We start from the raw sequence: 20,143 nt of genomic DNA on the forward strand, positions 1-20,143 counted from the left end.
AAAATGCAAAGGCATTGTGACTGGAAAAATGAAAGATTCCAGTAAGAAAACAAGTGAAAAACGTATCTAGTCTTGAAGGACATCAAGTAAGGAGGTTTAAACAAGGTTTTAAAAGATTTTTGAAGAGAAAAAGCCAAAACAAAATATTCTGAATGCTTTAGGATTCCGTTTGAAAGAGCGGAAGCAATGAACTGGCCTGTCACCTCTGGAACATTATGGGACACCGGAGGACTGATGAGGCACAGTGACACTTTTTTGACATTGCTTGTGTAAGCCTGTCTGCTAGCACTGTTGTGCATTTCCTTTTTTTTACTTTTTGAAAAAAAGATGTGTGAGAGACATTTGCTAGTCATTTTAAGTGTAGAGACCATTTTTCAACAACTGGATGCATTTTAAAAGAAAAAATAAATAGCCTTTCTTAGGATGAAAAAAAAACAATTAATATGTATTCACATTTTCCCTACAGCAACAGCTTGAACACACATAATCTATGTCTCTCTATCTATATCTATAGCTATATATAGATTATTGTGTACATGCCGCAGGGTCCTACATATGGGTGGGACAATAGAGTGCTTGTGATGAAGACTCCCATAAAAAACAACACAGATTACAGGTAATTATTTTGTTCCTTCACTTTTGTTTCAAAAGACGAACTCTCTAAATGCCAGGTACAGCTTTTCAAGACACTTAAAGGCATAGGCTGGGTCTTCACTATGTTATAGTGTAGTTATATTGGACACTTCTTCCACTTTTTTGTTTAGTGCATTGTCTTCATGTGGCGCCTCAGCCAAAAGCAGAGTGGAATAATAAAATTACTATATAAAAACAAATAAAGAATTTTGCCTGTTTGGTTATTTTTCTGATTGTTTCACTGACTAGAAATATATTTTAAAAAAATCTTGTAAAGCTGTGTTCCAGACCTTGTACATTTGCTGAGATATTTTCTACATTTAATCAATTCAGATGGAATACCTTTTGATGAAGTAGTAAGATTACAAATACGTATATTTTCGATGGAATGGTGCTATTTGTTCCCCCTTGCTTCCCCTACCAGAGACTGGAACAAGGGGCGGAAGAGGCTAGAGGCTGACTGCTAAGCTGAAATAACTGCCAGGAAGGGGGCTCGGAAGCACATGTATAGGAAGGAATAGGTAGGTGTAGCATTAATGCAGGTACCATGCAAGCACCCAAGAAGTTTATTTTCCACAGTCTCCTAATGGCTCTACCCAGTGAACAGCACATAGGAAGGACTATCTATTGCTGAAATGTTTTTTCTGACTTGGGAGAGTAAACAACAAACCAAATAAATAATGTATAATTGTTACCTCAGTATCCTCTCCCAGTACATCCTCTTCGTTTGCTGTCTCATCCGCTGGGAAGCAGAAAGAAAGTGCATTAGATAGTTGCAGATGCAATTTGAGACTTCGAAGATGGTTGCATGACATCCTTCCAAACCCATGTATCTTTAACAATATGATTCTCTAAGGAAAAGTAACTTACCTATTACAATACTGCTACAACATTGGTATCTCTCCATGGATTTCTATGCTTTGCTACCATGCCATATGAATATCTCAGAAAACGGATGGAAAATGTTAAAAGAAAATAAATAGGAGGGCCCAGAATCCATAAGAGCTTTGTCCCTTTCAATTGTCAGCCCTATTTAGAAGTCGGTAAGTAGTAAAAATAGAGATGGATGGAAATGCTTAAACAAACTGTAACCACTCAAAATTAGTTTAGGTATTTTGCCTTTCTACCATGTTACAACATGTTGCACAACCATAGGAGAGCACCCCATATGCAAAATCAGTCATAGTCTATCATTAAAATGGGAGGTTCAGTCTAAACCTTGGGCCTTCTATGCTATCAGTCATCCCTAATGATGCAAAAAAGCCCAGAAGTGAGTAGCGAGCTCACTGTACTACACAGAACTGAAGTGGCACGTCACCAATGAAGGCAAATAAGGCAGACCCATCTGGAGATGCTTGTGTTTGCATTTAGAAGGATTGTAGCTTGTAGTTGAACACTGGCTTCATTTTTGGGGAAACGCCAACACTGGTTTGCATGTGGTTAGCCTTCTCTGAAATGGCGGAAAAATATTATAGCAAATGTCCAGAGTTATTACAAATGGTTCAGACTGACTGCTGTATTTCCATCCATCACTTTTGTGCTCTCTCACAAAAGTACTTCGAAAAAACATTAGGCACTGCAAAAGCCATTCTGAAGCAACTAAGTGCAAATGCAACCTTTAAAAACTGTGGTGGTGGGCAGGCCCATTTATGGTTCCAGACAATGTACCCAAGATAGAAAACTATGATAGATTCTCAATGTTGTTTTCTCCAGCAAGGGCACCTACCCAAATTTAACATTGAACACACTCCAGAGAAAAGCAACTGGGGAATCTGTATTTTACTTCAAGTTCAATACCTTACCCTTTCCAAAATGCAGCTTTGCCAATAAGATTCAGTCAACAATCAAAGCTTTGTCCCTAGAGAAATATAGCCTGGATGTCTGGATTATTTTAACAGTCAATGCTTTACCCCGAATGATATGTACCCTGAGCAGCTTGGGTCATGTCTGTATCTAAGCTGTACCCCCTGAAAAATGCAGCCTTTGCGACTAGATATACTTCACAGCTGATGCCTTATAAAGAGGGGGATGAATCCTCAGTTACAGGATTCATTCCAGAGTGGTTCCCTTACTTCTACAGGAATGAAGTGTGAGGTCAAGAACCAGTGAAGACATCTGGTCACAAACTAATGCAAAATAGAACCAAGATATTCTATAAAGTTTTACATCACCCTTCCACGTCACAAAAATATTCATCACAACTTTAAAGCAATTTATAGAGCATGCCTGGATTGCTTAGCAGGAGGAGGTAAATTTAACACATAAGACTAGTAAGAAGACTGACTAGATGGCAGAAAAGGCAGAAACTCTGCTCACTCGCCCACCAGATGCAGTGGCAACTAAAATCTTAACTTTCCATTTAAAAGCACTGAATAAAATGTCCATGGTGGCCAAAGAAACGTTTTTTTAAACCCACTAGAAGATCCAGTATGTTCTAATATGTTGACTTTCATAAAGTGCTGTTTAACAGCTGGACACAGTCATCTCACCCCCTAACTTGCAGATACCACAGGCACAAGGAAGAAAGACCTCATGCAGAATATATTTGGAATGGAAGATTCCAACTAAAGCAGATAAGAGCAGAGTTCTGCCAAGGAGGGATTGGAGTACTGTTACTTCAACAAAGAAGAAGTGAAGACAGGAGAGAAAAGGTGGGTCTTAGTGCCCTCGTGAGTAATCAGTGCTTAAAGGTCTAATAACACTTGACCTGTCAGAAAGAGAGGAGAGGTTTTTGCAGCAGAAGACTATGTGGGTGACAATGGAATAATTCAATTAGATGCTGGAAATTTTGGTGAGGGAGAATTGCTGAAATAGCTATGAAAGTTTGCGCTGAATAAGCTTCTATAGTTTGTACTAGAAATGTGGATATTTGGTGGTAAGCTGCTGAACTTGAATTTATTTCTGACTCTCTATCACACAGTCATCTAGTGGTCATAAGTAGCTATGGTTGATATGCCCCCAGAGCGCAAGAGGCTAAAATACTGTATTAAACAACTGTGGGAGTGGGCACTAACTAAAGCCTAAGGCAGTGAAATGCAATATTTTAAAGGAAGGTCAAGTGGTGAAGATCCTTGCCATGCCAAACACATAAAAGGGAATGCTTTTGAGTAGGAGATAAACAATCCTACTCTTCGGAATCAGTTTTCCATAAAAAATAACAAGGATAATAGAACTAAATGGCGATTTCATTGTAGGCCCCTATTGTCAATGGATGGGACCTCAAGGATACATGCAGCAATCCTACCATCGTTGTATGATGCACTTGGTTTTTTAGGGACAAGCCTGCGAGTGCACACGCTAGCGCATGCGCCTCATTTGCGAGACTCTTTTGTACAGTAAAGGGGTTGGAGCCCGCCTGCTCACCATTTGCGTGAAACTCTTCTTTACAGCCTCGTAATTTGTCACTGCAGGCCTGACATCACTTCCGTTCCTTTCTGTAGCGCAGGGACCAGGCACTGATTAATTCAACTTTATCAGGGCCCTTCAAACAAAGGGCTTGTGACTGGCAAATTAGCACCTGGCAGGACAAGCAAAATTGCAAAGTTTTTTTTTTTTTATAGTTAACTTTCTTTTATTTTGCCAAGCCACCTTTTCTCATTTTCCACTCATTTTTTTCTTTTGTTCTTGCTCATGTGCACTCTTCTAAAAAGATAACAATTATGTTGTTTGAAATATTGCAAAGCAACATTGTTCATTATGTGTAATTTTTTTAATTAAGCTTTAACACAGAATCGTGCAGTACACCGCAATCCACACCACTCACCCAAATCCAGTCCACCTCACCCCACTACAATCCTTCCAACCGATCCCAATTTAATCTGCCCCGCTCCAATCCAAACCAACCTGCTGGCCCGCTCCAATCCAAACCAACCTGCTGGCCCGTTCCAATCCAAACCAACCTGCTGGCCCGCTCCAATCCAAACCAACCTGCTGGCCCGCTCCAATCCAAACCAACCTGCTGGCCTGCTCCAATCCAAACCAACCTGCTGGCCCGCTCCAATCCAAACCAACCTGCTGGCCCGCTCCAATCCAAACCAACCTGCTGGCCCGCTCCAATCCAAAACAACCTGCTGTCCCACTACCATATACCCCATCCAATCTGCCCAAATCCAATCCGCCTGACTCCAACCCAAAACAATTTGCTGCACTTCAATCCAAAACAATTTGCTCCACTGCAATCTGCTGCACTCCAATCCAAAACAGTATGCCCCCCTCCAATCTGCCCCACAATCCAAAACAATCTGCCCCACAATCCCAAAAACAATCTGCTCCAGTCCACCCCATTCCAATCGGCCCAACTACCCTCTGCACCCGCTCCAATCCAAAACAATCTGCCAACTCCACTCCCCCCTACTTCAACCCAAAACAATACGCCCCATTCCCATCCAGTCCACCCCACTCCCACCCAGTCCACCCTAATACAATCTGCCCCACTCCGATTGGCCCCAACGCAGTCTACCCCACTCTGATCTGCCCCACTTCAATCTGCCCCGTTCCAATCCAAAAATGTGCATCCAAAACAATCTGCTCCGCTCCCATCCAAATCAATCTGCTCCGCTCCCATCCAAAACAATCTGCTCCGCTCCCATCCAAAACAATCTGCTCCGCTCCCATCCAAAACAATCTGCTCCGCTCCCATCCAAAACAATCTGCTCCGCTCCCATCCAAAACAATCTGCTCCGCTCCCATCCAAAACAATCTGCTCCGCTCCCATCCAAAACAACCTGCCCCCCCTGTAATCCAAAACAACCTGCCCCCCCTGTAATCCAAAACAACCTGCCCCCCCTGTAATCCAAAACAACCTGCCCCCCCTGTAATCCAAAACAACCTGCCCCCCCTGTAATCCAAAACAACCTGCCCCCCCTGTAATCCAAAACAACCTGCCCCCCCTGTAATCCAAAACAACCTGCCCCCCCTGTAATCCAAAACAACCTGCCCTACTCCTAACCAAAACAACCCACTCCAATCCAAAACAATCTGCCCCACTACAAACCAATCCGCCTCACCTCGATCCAATCCACCCAACTCCAATCCACCAAAATTCCCCCCCACACCCCATTCCAATGCACATCAATCCACCCCACTTCAATCCAATACCCCCCCCACTTCAATCCAATCCCCCCCCACTTCAATCCACCTCACTCCAATCTAATCCGACACCACTCCAGTCCAATCCACACCTACACCACTGCAGGCCAGTCAAATCCATTCACACCACACCACTCCAGTTCACACCTACTCCAGTCACATCCACAACCACACTACTCCAGTCCAGGCCACACACACTCCACTCCAATCCACACCCACACCACTCCAGTCCAATCCAGCCCAATCCACACACCTCCAGTCCAATACACACCCACTCCATTACACACCACTCCAATCCACACCCACACCACTCCAGTTTAGTCCACACCACTCCAATCCACACCCACACCACTCAGAATGGATCACAAGTCTACAACCTTCTTCTGTAAATATTAGGAGCATGTCCTCTGATGCCATTCTATGAACAATGTCCCCATCCCGCTGCTTTTTTTGTATGAGTTCAACTGTTTGCTAATGCAAAAGGAGGACAAATCCATGTAAGGTGTGTTGTATGTAGACTGAATATGGCTGTATACTGGTTTCTGAATAAGCGGAAGACTGCAACCTTCTACAAACTTAAAAATTCCAAGCAATACAATACTGGCCAGGAAGACATCTGTGCACTCTTCTATTGTTACTGCAACACACCATGCTGACACCAATCCCCTTGACCAGCCCCTGAATCTGCTGCTATTATAGCCCATCCCAATGTTCAGGCAAGTACAAGACTGGAATCTATGGAAGGAAGAGTGGGATCCTAAGAAAAATCACTTCTGAAAATTAGAAATTTCAGAAGATTGGATGTTGAATAAGCCTCTCCTATTCCATCCCTGACACTGCTTTATCAGTCAAGACATTAGCTATAGCTGCCGTTGAGGTTAAACAATGCTTAACAGGCTGCTGAGATCTATACTTTTTCATTTGAAAGCTGCACCACCAACATATCCTCAATGAGGCCACAAGCTATACCTCTTGCAGCAAAGGTCACACTTTCCAAAACAACATTTGGTGGTGTGATTGCTATTATTTGAATAGTATGTAATACCAGGATGTTTAAAAGCATTATTATGGGTCAAGAGAGGTGGTAAAGGGACTCAAGAAAGAGTTGAGAGGACAAGGTGGAATGGTTCCACGCATCTGACTACAAAAAGTTAGGAAAGGAGAGGCAAAGCACAGAGAGCCTGACAGTAGGGCACATAGAAAATGCATATTGCAGGAGTTTTGGGGACAATGAGCGGAATCAAAACTGCGAAAAAAAAAAAAAAACTTGCCACACAGCCCCAGAGGTGCTGGAGCGGGCCAGCAAAAGTCCCTGCAAATACTAGTTCTCTTTCCTTGAAAAGTTCTAGAGTAAAATCTCTCATGCAGCCTCTAACTTTTAGTTTTGAGCTTACAGCTTAAGGGGGAGGAACATCCCTGCCTGGATTTATCTAACTGCACCTCAAACTGCTCTTAGCAAAATGGTTCTCTGAAAGCCATATAACCAGTGGTGCACCCCTTCCTTTCCAGGCTGTGATTATAACATTTTTAATTTACCTGCCAGAAGAATTTGAGAACAGTGGACTCCGCAACATAAATGAAGTAAAACAGCACCATAAACACCCATCTCCTCAGACACTACCAGTGTATCAGACACCCTATCAACAACATGCTCCCATTCTGCAAAATTCTAAAAACACATCTACACACTACATTTGCATCCTTGCCTGCAAACTTAATTTGCCAACCCACCTCACCTGACAGTGGTAAGCGGTAGCAAAAGCAACCCCTCCCAGCTCTGATCAAAAGCACAGCTGACCTCTAAAACATCATTATAACACATGTAATAGACTAAAGAAAAACAATTTAATGTCCTTTTTTTTTTAAATACTATTCTAGCGACCATTTCTTGGGGTGATAGCTCCGGAATGGCAGCACAGCAGTACCCCCTGAAACCATAGCCACTTTCAGATGCAAGAGAGCCCCACTTGTTTGAAAGAAGAGAACACCTGTGACAGCAGATATGCTGATCTACTACATTCCTCAATGCTCTTTCTTCATGCACCAAGAGCTCACCTTTCAAAGAAAAAAAATAAAATTTCACACACAATGTAATATTTCTATCATAAGGCCGTTGATGAGACAAAGCTTGCACATGTGCCATGAACATCACACAGTAGGAATGCTGAGACATACCATGTTCCTCAAAATAGGCATGCAGGCGGTTAATGAGATCTTGTTTGTTTCCCTTTGTCTCCAGGCCACGGCTAACACACTCCTGCTTCAGTTCAGCCAACTAAAAAAGAAATTCCAATTAGCAAAGAAGTGAATACCTTATTAAAAAAGACAGACTGTTACATTTGATTTAGCCTAATCCTCCCAAAGTCAACTCCACTCACATCGGTCTCTCTCATAAACATTAACGGTAAGATTGTGAGCTGGTATGACCGAAGAGAGTGTGAGAACGGGGTTCTCCTGGATATCGAAGTGGCGTGCAAGACTGGATGTTTCAACACCTTGGATGTACCTGGGATAGACATTCATCCTCAATTACAAGCTCTTTGCCCCTCTAACTTGTCACCTTTCTCCTTTAGTGGATAATATCAGTCTTATCATTGGGTAACCTTTATATTAAGGGAATATGCTTAACATAAAAAAGGTGGACAACATGCTTTCCCACTGACCCATATGACTTTAGGAAAATAAATAATCCTCTTGTGGCTAAGTTATTGAGGGGAACATCATCTGTCCTTTAACTCCTCGCTTATGAGGAGGTGACATGGCTGACTGATTGAGGGATCCAAGAAACCCAGGCCAAACCCCGTTCATATGCTTTTTTTCTTAACTACAGAGGACAAAAACCCTCCCTAATTTAGTAGTACTGGAGACCCAGGCATGGGCAAAATGTATTACCTGAATACACAATAGTGGCGTTTATGACACTTTATCCAGTAACTTGGGATTCTATCAAAGCACTTGTTTGAGTGACAAGAAACACCCCACGCTCAGAGGCGAGGTTGTGCAGAAAATGTACAAGATTACGTTTGCTGGGACGTCAGTTACATCAGCCAATGAACTGGCTAGTTTATTTTTATGCAAAGTGCTCTAGACTGATGTGGGTTGAGTCAATATGTAATGAGTATGAAGATCAGGAGTAACCCCACAGAGATAACATCAAGCCTTCAGCTGCAAGTCAGTGGGACCAACAAGGTGTGATATTATGAAGAGTATTATTGCTGAAACTACATGATGATTGTACTGTAGCGTGTACTTGGATTGTATAGTTATAAGTATTGTGTTCTAGCAGCTCCATAGTTACACAGGATGAACTGTCTGTGCCACCTACTAAGCAGGTTGGTAGACTCTAAAGTACATCAGTCGCTAAATTTAATCTCTCTTTCCGTCCTGTGGAAGTTGAACCTTACTTAGAGGTTTTGACAAAACATCCCAGTGAACCATCATACTGCAGAGACTGGATGTTTTTGTCTTTTGTGTACAGTTTAATAATTTATATGAGTCCCATCAGGAATTGCTTTGACACCTCTCCATCTGATGATGGCTTTTATGATTTGTGATGTTTACAATAAATGGCTATTGTGTTTTGGATGTGATGCATTACTTTTGTATTCATGACCTTTCATTATGATATAATTTGTATTTTTTTCCAAAGAAATCTTCTGCTAATTCTTGTTGTCAATAAATGAATTTGCGCACATGGGGCAAGGGTGACTGACTGTGCATCTAGTGGTCTACAATAGCAACGAAGAATAGTTTGGCACACCAACAGAGTAGCAGGGTTCAATGTCAAAATACAAGTAATTTAGGGTTTAGTTATAGCATGTATTCAAAAGGGTTGGCCTAATGTTTATTTGTGTATAAACAGGCAGTCCCAGTGCTGTTATTCTATGACTAGGGATCTGAGGGCGGGGGGGGGGGGGGGGGGGGACTCCTCTCTACTACACTCAGCTCTGGGGATTTAGGAGTAAAATTACTTGTGACATTTAATTTTATTTTACAGTTTCTGGTCAGTCATCATGTCAGTGCCAGTAAGGAGGGTCGGGGTTAGATTAGGTTCTACAAGAAAAGTCAAATCTCACACTGAACAAGGACGATGGGCTCCAGAAGAAAGAAAAGTATAACAATGTCTCCAAGAAGAAATTCTTCTTTCTCAGAGTCTTAGGCAAAGTATCTCTGTAAGGCACCAAGAGCACAAAAATGTATTTCAGCTAAAATCTAGATACTGACAATTATTTGAATTAACACAAAAGGATGATGAACAGAGTGCTGAAACTTTTCAAGCACTCACCCCCAGTCAAAGATTTGGGTTAAATCCATCATTCTTTTGCTCACCATGCCATCCCAGTTTAGACCCAGTCATCTACAAATCAGTCTTGACCCTACTCTCGATGGTAACAGTCCAACCCAAACTACCAGGCGAGGTCCACCCTGGACAACAAACAAGCATTGTGGGACCGGTTTTGGGGTATCACCCCTAATCAGCCAGGCTAGCTTGAATCCAGTGGCTCAGTGAGCAAGTGACCCATGTCTGGGCACCACTACATGCCCCCGCCAGTTAGCCATCCTCCACTGCCAAATAGTGTATCAGATACTGCTTTACTCTCTCTAGTCAACTGCATTCTGTGCCTTCCCACAAACCACTTTACTTGGGAGTCTTTTCTGAACGTTTGGATCCGTTTTTTTTTTTTTAGTCCATTCAATTCTTCCTTCAGTGTGGGTAGATTTTGTCACAATGATCCCAATTGAAACCATGGTGTTGTGCCATCAACTATTTGCAACAGCTAACCTGCATAAGCTCTGCATCTCGTCTGGAGATCGGACATTTGGTGTATGCCTGCATTCTATGTTGCACCACCAGTACAAAGTCTGCATGGAAGGAGCTGGCTTTCATGGAATATAAGGCTGTACTGACCCCTATAGAGAAACTGTAATGTCATCACCTGGAAGAAGAGTTAGAATCTTGACAACAGGTCATAACCCAGCCACCACTCCACCAAAGGCGAGGGTCTCTCAGTTCTTCTGGGTCAGGTTCTGTAGACCAGATGCACAGAGGTTGAGCCACTCTCTCCCTCAACACTGATCAAGGGGCCACGTTTCAGTTCACACAAGTGACTCCAGAGACTTGCCCCACAGGCTCCCGTGTTATGAATTACCTGGGCATAGTCTCAGCCAAATTAGGTAGTCAGCAAACTACTTCCCCTCCTGAGCCTCCTCCCTCTACCAAACTGATTTCACCTCCCAACACTGTGCAGATGGCAGCTGCATTGAGAGCACTTACAGAGAGGAGATAGCCTTGGAGCAGGAAGCAGTACAGGAGACTTCCAGATACACCACCAGCCACCACCCAAACACACCAGGGCTGCTTGACTACTATATCTTGACACCTGTCATTCCATTCTGGAGTTTACTCAGAGGCTGAATGTGTATGGAACGAAACAGTAAATGAAAGCAACACCTCCTTTGCTTTTGGTGGGGGGGACAAATATTTGTGAATTTATGTTTGAAAGCTGTAAGTTAAAAAGAAAATACTAACAGTGCACTGATATAATCTGATGTACTAAGTTGAAACGACTGCATGTTAATGAAATACAGTTTTTGATTTTTGAAGAGACCTTATAATTTTTCAATTTTGCTGCAATATGTCTTCAAAAATGAAGGTGTTCCTAAAAGGGGCAGGACAACCTAGTTACATCCTTTCTTTAGCTCCAATTAAAATTTAAATAAAGTCTTGCCTTTAATTTAACATCTTTTTAATAATTGTGCAGAGTTGAGTAAACAGCAGCCCAGTCTTGCTGTTGAGCAGGGGGCCGCATGCTGTCCCTGGGCCGTATTTTGAGTATCACTGTTCTAGATCTTATCCTAAGAGGGCTTGGTTGTACCCGTGACCACAAGGACCTTTATCTAATTGGACATCATTACTGCACTGGTATCCCGCCAAAGACTGGGGATGTCAATGTTTCAGGAGAACCAACCACCATCAGCAAATTCTACAGAAATGCAAGTTCTCATAGAACCAGTGGAGGTTTGAAGGAAGTATTTCACCTAGCTTGACATTTCGACCTTACTCTATGACAAGAAAAGGGACCTGAAGGGCAAGCCAGCCTTTGGGTCCGAGGTTCCCACATTCAAGTCTGTTTTGGTGATAGGAACTCCCTGCAAGTTAAAGCAATGGTCTCATACAAGGAGTGTAAATACCTCAGGGCATACAGGAAAAAGAGGAACTAGTCTGTGGTCTTAAACTAAGAAAATTCCATAACACAGATTTCATTGCTCCCAGTCTATGCCACAGAAAAGATAATAGTTATATTCAAACTTGGCAAGGACGCTGCAGAATGGGAACTACTGATGCCCAGTGAACTCAGACAACTGCCAGTTCCATTAACTCTGGTCTGGACATGCAGGGCAGTTATGATACATGTCATATGACTTTAAGGCCAAGGAAAGTCGGCAACCTCCTCATCAATGAAAATAATTATTAGTTCCTTGAAAAATACGACCTAGTACAGTACAAGTTGGGCATTTCAAAATCACGGAGGGCTATTCAAACAGTAAAGCACAGACTTTCCATTCTTTATTAGCAAGGGGTGAGAGGAACAGGTATTGGATACAGTACACAGAAAATGATTAGCAGGCAAACAGACCAAGCCTAATTTCATAAATAGCTTTCCTGATATATAGATCAAAATTCATTACAGTGACAAATCTTCATAAAGTCCTCAGTGTACAGTATTATAATAGTACATGAAAGTGAAAGGGCAAGTATCCCAGCAGCCTCGGATGGCGCTTGGTATCTGCCTAAACAAATGGTGCAAGGTACTAGAATATCTCCCATGTCCGAGTCAATCTTAGCACCATGCCCACCTCCTACCAAACATCAGAACACTGGCAGTTCTTCATAAAGTACATAGCATACATTGCCCTAAAAGTGCAAACAGCAAACATTCAGAGTGTTATTTAGGTACGATCAAATGCGTCTCAGCACTGGCTAAGTAGCAGAAAAAATGGTAACCGCAGGTAAGATTCCAGTGAGTGAATAAGAGAAAAACTCTTCTGTCACAATTATTAATAGGAATACCTAGTTCAAAATCTCATGCATTTAATAGGAGACCGTATCTGACCCCTCTGCCTTTGAGCCTTCCGCCCCTTACATTCATACAAATTGGCCTACACATTACAGATGAACAGCAGTCTGGTTCTCCATTCTGCAAACACAGGGGGCTCTAAAATTAACCAATCAGAGGCTATACACATGTGCACCATTGGCATGGCAATAAAAGGAAAATAAGATTCTTTGTACAAAATCTTAGTGCTAGAAGAATCTTTAACTACACCTAAGAACATCACTGTAGAAGTAATTTGCACATGTGGCCCTATGGGCGTGTCCATGACAGAGCCAATATTTTGTAGGAAGAGGTCCAGATATGGGCATCAAAAATATGTACAATGTCAGCTGGATCAGCTTTGCACCAATGACATCTGTTGTCAGACCTCCTACCCCACTTATACATCTTTGCTGGAGTACAATAAAGTTAAAATCTGGTTTTATGGTGCGGTCTCTTTATCCCCACTGTAATCAGTGTTTTGCTGCCAAGATCTAATGACTCCCAGAGGTATCCTTCCCCATTTAGCATTTTGAGCCTCCACATCATCTGGCAAACCTTGCAATAGAAAATAGATTGTCTCGATTCTAGCCTCTTTATCCACAGCATCAAATAAAGGGACCAGGCTTGGTGAGAACTGGGTCTGATCCAGTTTATTAAGAAAGTCCCATATCTGGAGAAACTTAAAAAAGTCTGCCCTGCTCAGGTCATACATTTCTTGAAGATCCCAAAAGGAGAGCATCTGCCCATGTTCGAAAATATTCCCCAGCACCATGACCCCATTCTGTGCCCACCGTCTTCCTAGTGAGTCATGAAACAGCTCAAGTAAGGCCGGTGACCCCCACAGAGGTGTATAGTAATTACAAGCCAAACTTTTCTTTTGACCTCTCGCCAGACCTTGCATGCCCTGTGTAAAAACTCTGACTTATGTTTTTTCCATATTAACTGGGCTCAATATTTTTCAGGAGCCAGCCTTTGGCATGCGTTCCCAGTATTAGCTCATAAACTGATGGAGATTCTGCTGGGTTTAAATTTGCAATATATCCACATGTTGAAGCATACAAGACTAATAGTACAGTGTAAAATTGGGGACAGCCCAGCCCCCACGGTCCTTAGGCAATACCATAAATTTAGAAGTTCTTCTATGCCTTCTAAATTCTCTGAGGAAAATAACATACACTTTTAAATGTAGCTAGCCAAGATTTGCTAACCTCCAGGGGGATAGCTCTAAATAAACAAACAGCTTGGGTAAAATTGCCATTTTTAGCACAATGCAATGCCCTACCAATGAGAGGTGTAGACTAATGATTCGCCCAAGTTCCTATCCTATCTGGTCTAGGAGAGAAGCCAAATTCAGGCTAGCCAAGTGATCTACATCTGATGAAATCCACACCCCAAGATATACATTTTGCTCACCTCACTGAGACGAGTTCCTTTGGTACATATAATCTGTGTCTTAGCTACACTGACTTTATAGCTGGAGTACACCTCAAAGGAATCTGTTTCTTTCTCTATCTCCGCTAAGGCTATTGAGGGATTAGAGGTAGTCAACACTATGTCCTCCGCATAGGCCATGACTATTTGTTAACTGATTCACCTCCACCAGAAAGATCTGGGGATTCCTCACTAGAAGACTAATAAAGCAGTCGATGTAATGAGCAAATAATAATGGACAGCATGGATAGTCTTTTCCGACTCACTCACCATAATTCTGAGTCTTGCACTAGGGGTCTGATATAGTGCCTTGATAGCCTTATTAAATCAAGGGCCAAGTCCCTGCCATTCAAGAACTGCCCGTAGATATCCCCGTGATACCCAATCAAATGTTTTTTCCGCATCTAGCAGCACCAGGCCGATTTCGGTCTTAGTGGCTTCACCAATATATCCTGACATGGTCTACTGTTCCCTGGCCCAGGACAAAGCCAGGTTATCATTGTGATACTAGAGAGAAACTAACTATGCCTACGCGATTAGCCAACACTTTGGTAAATATTTTGGCACAGCAGTTGATTATGGAGATTGGTCTGTATGACCCTGGATTTAACCGGGGTTTCCCCTTCTTCCTAAATACCACAATATTAGTTTCCTCCCAAAATAGAGGGATCTCCCCTGTCTGTGCTATTAAAAAGATCAAGAGCAGATCCTGCTTAATTTCTTTAAATAAGGTCTTTTATAGCTCCAAAGGTAAATTGTCATGACCTGTAACCTTAATTACAGCTAATGAGTTAATCGCTTCTTTGACTTCAGCAGCTGATATTAATGGCCCCAGAACGGCCCGACCTCTAAGGTAAGGTTATTTCTATTGTCTTTGGCAGGTTATCATATCCTGTGTATGAGGTAGTCGCCTCATCTGCCTACAGTTCCTAATAAAAGTCACTTTAGTGGCGATATCCCAGTCTTTCAAGACTCCATCTGGAGGTGTTTTGTCAGATCCATGATCGTTTTTGGCCCCTTCTTCACAGACCTATTTGCCTCTCGCCTGGACTTCAAGAGAGACTGATATTGCAGCTGGCATCCGGACCCAAATGCATCGTTCACAGATGTCTTTCTCCAGGACTGGAGCAAGGTGTTCGGATAAGCCTTCGCTCCATTTCCAATGCCGATGCGTCTCTGCACTCAAGTCTGAAGCCAAGCAGCGGATGTGGTAGTGATCACCTCAATCTGGAGGTCTCAAGTTTCATTTCCAGCTCTGATGGAACTTTGTGATTTTCAAATCTCTCTACCTGTTTCCAGATCTCCTCTGGGATCCCCAAGGCAGTCGTCACCATTTAGTATCCCCAGGTCTAATGGCTTGGAGGATTACAGGGAACATTGGAAAGTGCCAGGAATTGAACAAGAAGCTGCTAGCTTACTTACCAAAGCTTGGACAGATAACACATATAAAAGATTCAGATCTGCATGGTCTTGATGGCTGGGTTGGTGTTTACGACGACAATTGGATTCCTTGGGGACCAATGTTCTCCATATACTAAATGTTTTGGTTGCCTTGGCCTCAGAAGGTATGGCCTACAGGTCTACTAATATGTTTCGCTCAGCTATTTCGGTGGGCATTTCCCCAACAGATGTATGTCTGGTGGGGAAACACCCTTTGGTTTGTAAACTTCCGAGAGGTATCCGACTATCAGTTCGTCCCAAACCTAGATATTCCACGTTGTGGAACGTCAATAGGATCCTTTGTTTGTTCAAATCCTGGACTTCTAATATATATTTATCAAGGAAGCAAATTATGCGAAGTTGACTACCCTGTTATGCCTGATTTCGTGCCGCAGAGTTTCGGATGTACGAGCTCTGGACATAACATGTAGAGTATTTACCCCGGATGGGATCACTTTCCATATTTCTTGAAGAACAAAAAGTGGTTCAAGAGTTGTGTCCTACCCAATGTTTCCAGATGTTCTGAAATTGTGTGAAGTGAGGGCGATTAAAGCATAGGAGTCAATGACAGAAGGTATTTGTCCTCCAGGGGAGCGACAGCTCGTAATTGCATTAACTAAACCTCACAAAGTGGTTTCTTCCCCTACTGTTGCCAGATCGGACATGCAGGAAGTGGGGATTGATGTTTCTCTTTTTGGAGGGCATTCGGCGAGGGGCGCTATAGCCTCTAAAGCATTTTCCCTTTGCTCCAGACTGGTCTTCCAATTCTACTTTTAAAATGTTTTATTTTAAACCAATCTGGCAACATTAGTGGTGGATAAGCTTTGAACTAGCTTAATCCTCACCTCCGGGTCCTGACGTAGAATGAAAAGTTTCCTAGCAATTGTAAAGGAAAGTTTCAATTCTATTAAGGTCACAGAGGCAAGTATTAGCCCATACCTCCCTTTCTGTTTTTTACATTATATATCCACCCAGTGAGATAAAATGTTAACGTTTGTAAGGTGGGCTTCTTAGTGTGCATAGTTCGGTTGAAGTCTGGACAAAATTGATGTTTTTGATTCTGATAACGTTTGCAATGTGATGAGTTACACTTTCATAATTTGGCTAAATGATTACTGTTTACTTGATTGTAAAATAAGCAAGAGTGATTTAGAAGGAGACTGCTGTGTTCGCATGAAGAAAGAGGAGAGAAGACGATCCTCAGTGGTAGTTAAGGGACAATGCAGTGCCCCTATTGGATGAAAGTTTTGCTTCCTCCCAAAGACTCATGGAACTTGTAGTTTGTCAAGTTAGAGCTTAATGGTTGCTGGACAAATAAATGGAGAAATAAAAAGCTTAATCCTCACTTCTGTGTCCTTAATAGAATTGAAACTTTCCATTACGACTGCTAGGAAATTTGTCATCACTACTACTGAAGGGAAGGAAAAAATATATATATATGCACGCTTTGTGATGGAATAAATTAGAAATAGGGTTCATGTCCAAATGATTAAGTTACAGTCAGGTGTGGGAAAAAATAAAAAAAACTGAAGACAAAATAGCAATAGAAAAACATAATTCAATATACTCATTAATTGCAGAAATGGTACGGGATTGAGCGAATAAGCCATAACCCGTTCTGTGCCCAGGACGTAATGGATACGTCCTGAGGCACAGTGCTAGCGCTCCCTCTGTGGGGTTCCCCCCCACCCCCCACCCCAAGGCTGGGATGGAAGGGGAAGCCCTTCCCCTTCCACTCCCGAGACATCAGCGCGCGAGGATTGTCACAAGGACTCCTCCCATTGCGCTGGAAGCTCAGCTTCCAGCGCTATCGGAAGAGAAAATCAAAAGCATTTCTCTTCCGATCACGTGGAGGAGGCCGAGAGACTGCAAAGGGGAGGAAAGTTATTTCCTTCCCTTTGAAGTCTCTCTCAGCATTTTGGCAGCCGGATTGCAAGCAATCCGGCTGTCAAAACGCCCACTAGACACCAGGGATGTTTTTTTTTTAAAAATGAAATTGGCATGAGGGAGCGACCCGTTGGGCAAGGGTCGCTCCCGGGGGGGGGGGGGGGGGGGCATTTTTTTTAATGGCCTTTTCTGCCCCCCCCCCTGGGGGCAGATCAGCCTACAATTAGGCCGATCTGCCCCGGGGGGGGGGGGGGGGGGAGCAGAAACCTCTAGGACCCAGATCATTTTTTTTATTTTTGTGTTTTGTTTTGTATTTTTGAGGTGAGGAGCGACCGCTTAGGCAAGGGTCGCTCCCCTAGGGGGCAAATTATATTTAGGCCATTTCTGCCCCCTTTGGCCTATTCTTACGACACCAGGGAGTTTGTTTTTTTTCCCGCGAATTTCACGCATGGGGAGCGACCCCTTAGGCAAGGGTCCTTCCCAAGGGGGGTAGAAACCACTAGGTACCGGGGATTTTTTTTGTTGTTGTTGTTTTACAGATGGGGAGCGACCCCTTAGGCAACCCCTGGAGGGGCCTATTGTTATTAGGCCATTTACCTCTAGGCGCCAGGGCTAAAAAAATGTTTTTTTTTTTTTTTTTTAGAGATGGGGAGCGACCCATTAGGCAAGGGTCGCGCCCCTGGGGGTAAATTGTATTTAGACCATTTCTGGGGGGGGGAGGGGTTGGGGGATCAAATTTATTTTATGCCATTTCTGCCCCCCTGGGGCCGGCTGATCTAGAAGCCAAAATCCACAGGTAGGCACTTTGTAAAAAACACATCTGTTTTCTGTGAAAAATGTGATGTGTCCACGTTGTGTTTTGGGCCATTTCCTTTCGTGGGCGCTAGGCCTACCCACACAAGTGAGGTACCATTTTTATCGGGAGACTTGGGGGAACACAGAATAGCAAAACAAGTGTAATTGCCCCTTGTCTTTCTCTACATTTTTTCCTTCCAAATGTAAGGCAGTGTGTAAAAAAGACATCTATTTGAGAAATGCCCTGTAATTCACATGCTAGTATGGGCACCCCGGAATTCAGAGATGTGCAAATAACCACTGCTTCTCAACACCTTACCTTGTGGCCATTTTGGAAATACAAAGGTTTTCTTGATACCTATTTTTCACTTTTTATATTTCAGCAAATAAATTGATGTATATCCGGTATAGAATAAAAACCCATTGCAAGGTGCAGCTCATTTATTGGCTCTGGGTACCTAGAGTTCTTGATGAACCTACAAGCCCTATATATCCCCGCAACCAGAAGAGTCCAGCTGACGTAACGGGATATTGCTTTCAAAAATCTGACATCGCAGGAAAAAGTTACAGAGTAAAACGCGGCGAAAAACTGCTGTTTTTTTCCACCTCAATTTCAATATTTTTTTATTTCAGCTGTTATTTTCTGTAGGAAACACTTGTAGGATCTACACGAATGACCCCTTGCTGAATTCAGAATTTTGTCTACTTTTAAAAAATGTTTAGCTTTCTGGGATCCAGCATAGGTTTCTCACCCATTTTGGTCACTAACTGGAAGGAGGCTGAAAGCACAAAAAATAGTAAAAATGGGGTATGTCCCAGTAAAATGTCAGTAAAATGTCAAAATTGTATTGAAAAATTGGGTTTTCCAATTCAAGTCTGCCAGTTCCTGAAAGCTGGGAAGATGGTGATCTTGCCACCGCAAACCCTTTGTTAGTGCCATTTTCAGGGAAAAAACCACGAGCGGCCTTCTGCAGCCCTTTTTTCACCATTTAAAAAAAATATATTAAAAAAAACCTTTTCACTGTATTTTGGCTAATTTCTTGGTCTCCTTCATGGGAACCCACAAAGTCTGGGTACCTCTAGAATCCCTAGGATGTTGGAAAAAAAGGATGCAAATTTGGCGTTGGTAGCTTATGTGAACAAAAAGTTATGAGGGCCTAAGCGCAAACTGCCCCAAATAGCCAAAAAAAGGCTCGGCACAGGAGGGGGAAAAGGCCTGGCAGCGAAGGGGATAAAGTATCACCATTCAGCAGCAGCAAAGCTTAATTCAAAACTCCTGATAGATAAATTATTTTCTTTCGGTCCAATCAGTTAATGAAAAGATTACAATGCTACATGTTTCAACATGTGAAAAAATGTTTAAAAAAAAAAAAAAAAAAAAAAACATTCTCCTATGCCTACAATACATTATTTAGGTTTACATTTCGTTTTTGTTGAAGGCTGTATTAGCAAAAGGCAATGCTGTTGTGAGACGCAATCTGTATTTAAGTAAACACTTTCAAAAAGCGACCCCCCCCCCCACACTCCCTGCACCCCTCCCAAAAAAAATCTTTGGCCACAGTACTCGTTTCAAATGGTATCTCCAATTTATTGTTGGGCAGGTAAAGTCCACAATTGCGAATAACCAAATCTCTCTCTACAAAGCACAAACATACCCTTTCTTTGACCAACAGGTACAAGAAGCCATAAACTATCAAGAGCAAACAGCACCCCCATTAAACATAACCTGCCTTCAACACACCTCACCCCCCCATAACAAAGTCAGGCAG

General features: G+C 42.6%; 1 protein-coding gene across 2 annotated transcripts in view; it reads right to left on the reverse strand.

Moving 5' to 3' along the window:
- Positions 1–20,143, reverse strand: part of SARNP (SAP domain containing ribonucleoprotein) — a 432,317-nt gene that overhangs the window by 401,144 nt on the left and 11,030 nt on the right. For both annotated transcript variants that reach the window (XM_069230612.1, XM_069230611.1), the window contains exons 2-3: positions 7,897–7,996; positions 1,329–1,375 (exon numbers count right to left, since the gene is read on the reverse strand). In XM_069230612.1, coding sequence (XP_069086713.1) covers positions 1,329–1,375; positions 7,897–7,996 — 147 coding nt within the window. The remainder of the gene's footprint in view (positions 1–1,328; positions 1,376–7,896; positions 7,997–20,143) is intronic.

Source organism: Pleurodeles waltl, chromosome 4_2, assembly GCF_031143425.1.
Source record: "Pleurodeles waltl isolate 20211129_DDA chromosome 4_2, aPleWal1.hap1.20221129, whole genome shotgun sequence".
NCBI classification, from domain to species: domain Eukaryota; kingdom Metazoa; phylum Chordata; class Amphibia; order Caudata; family Salamandridae; genus Pleurodeles; species Pleurodeles waltl.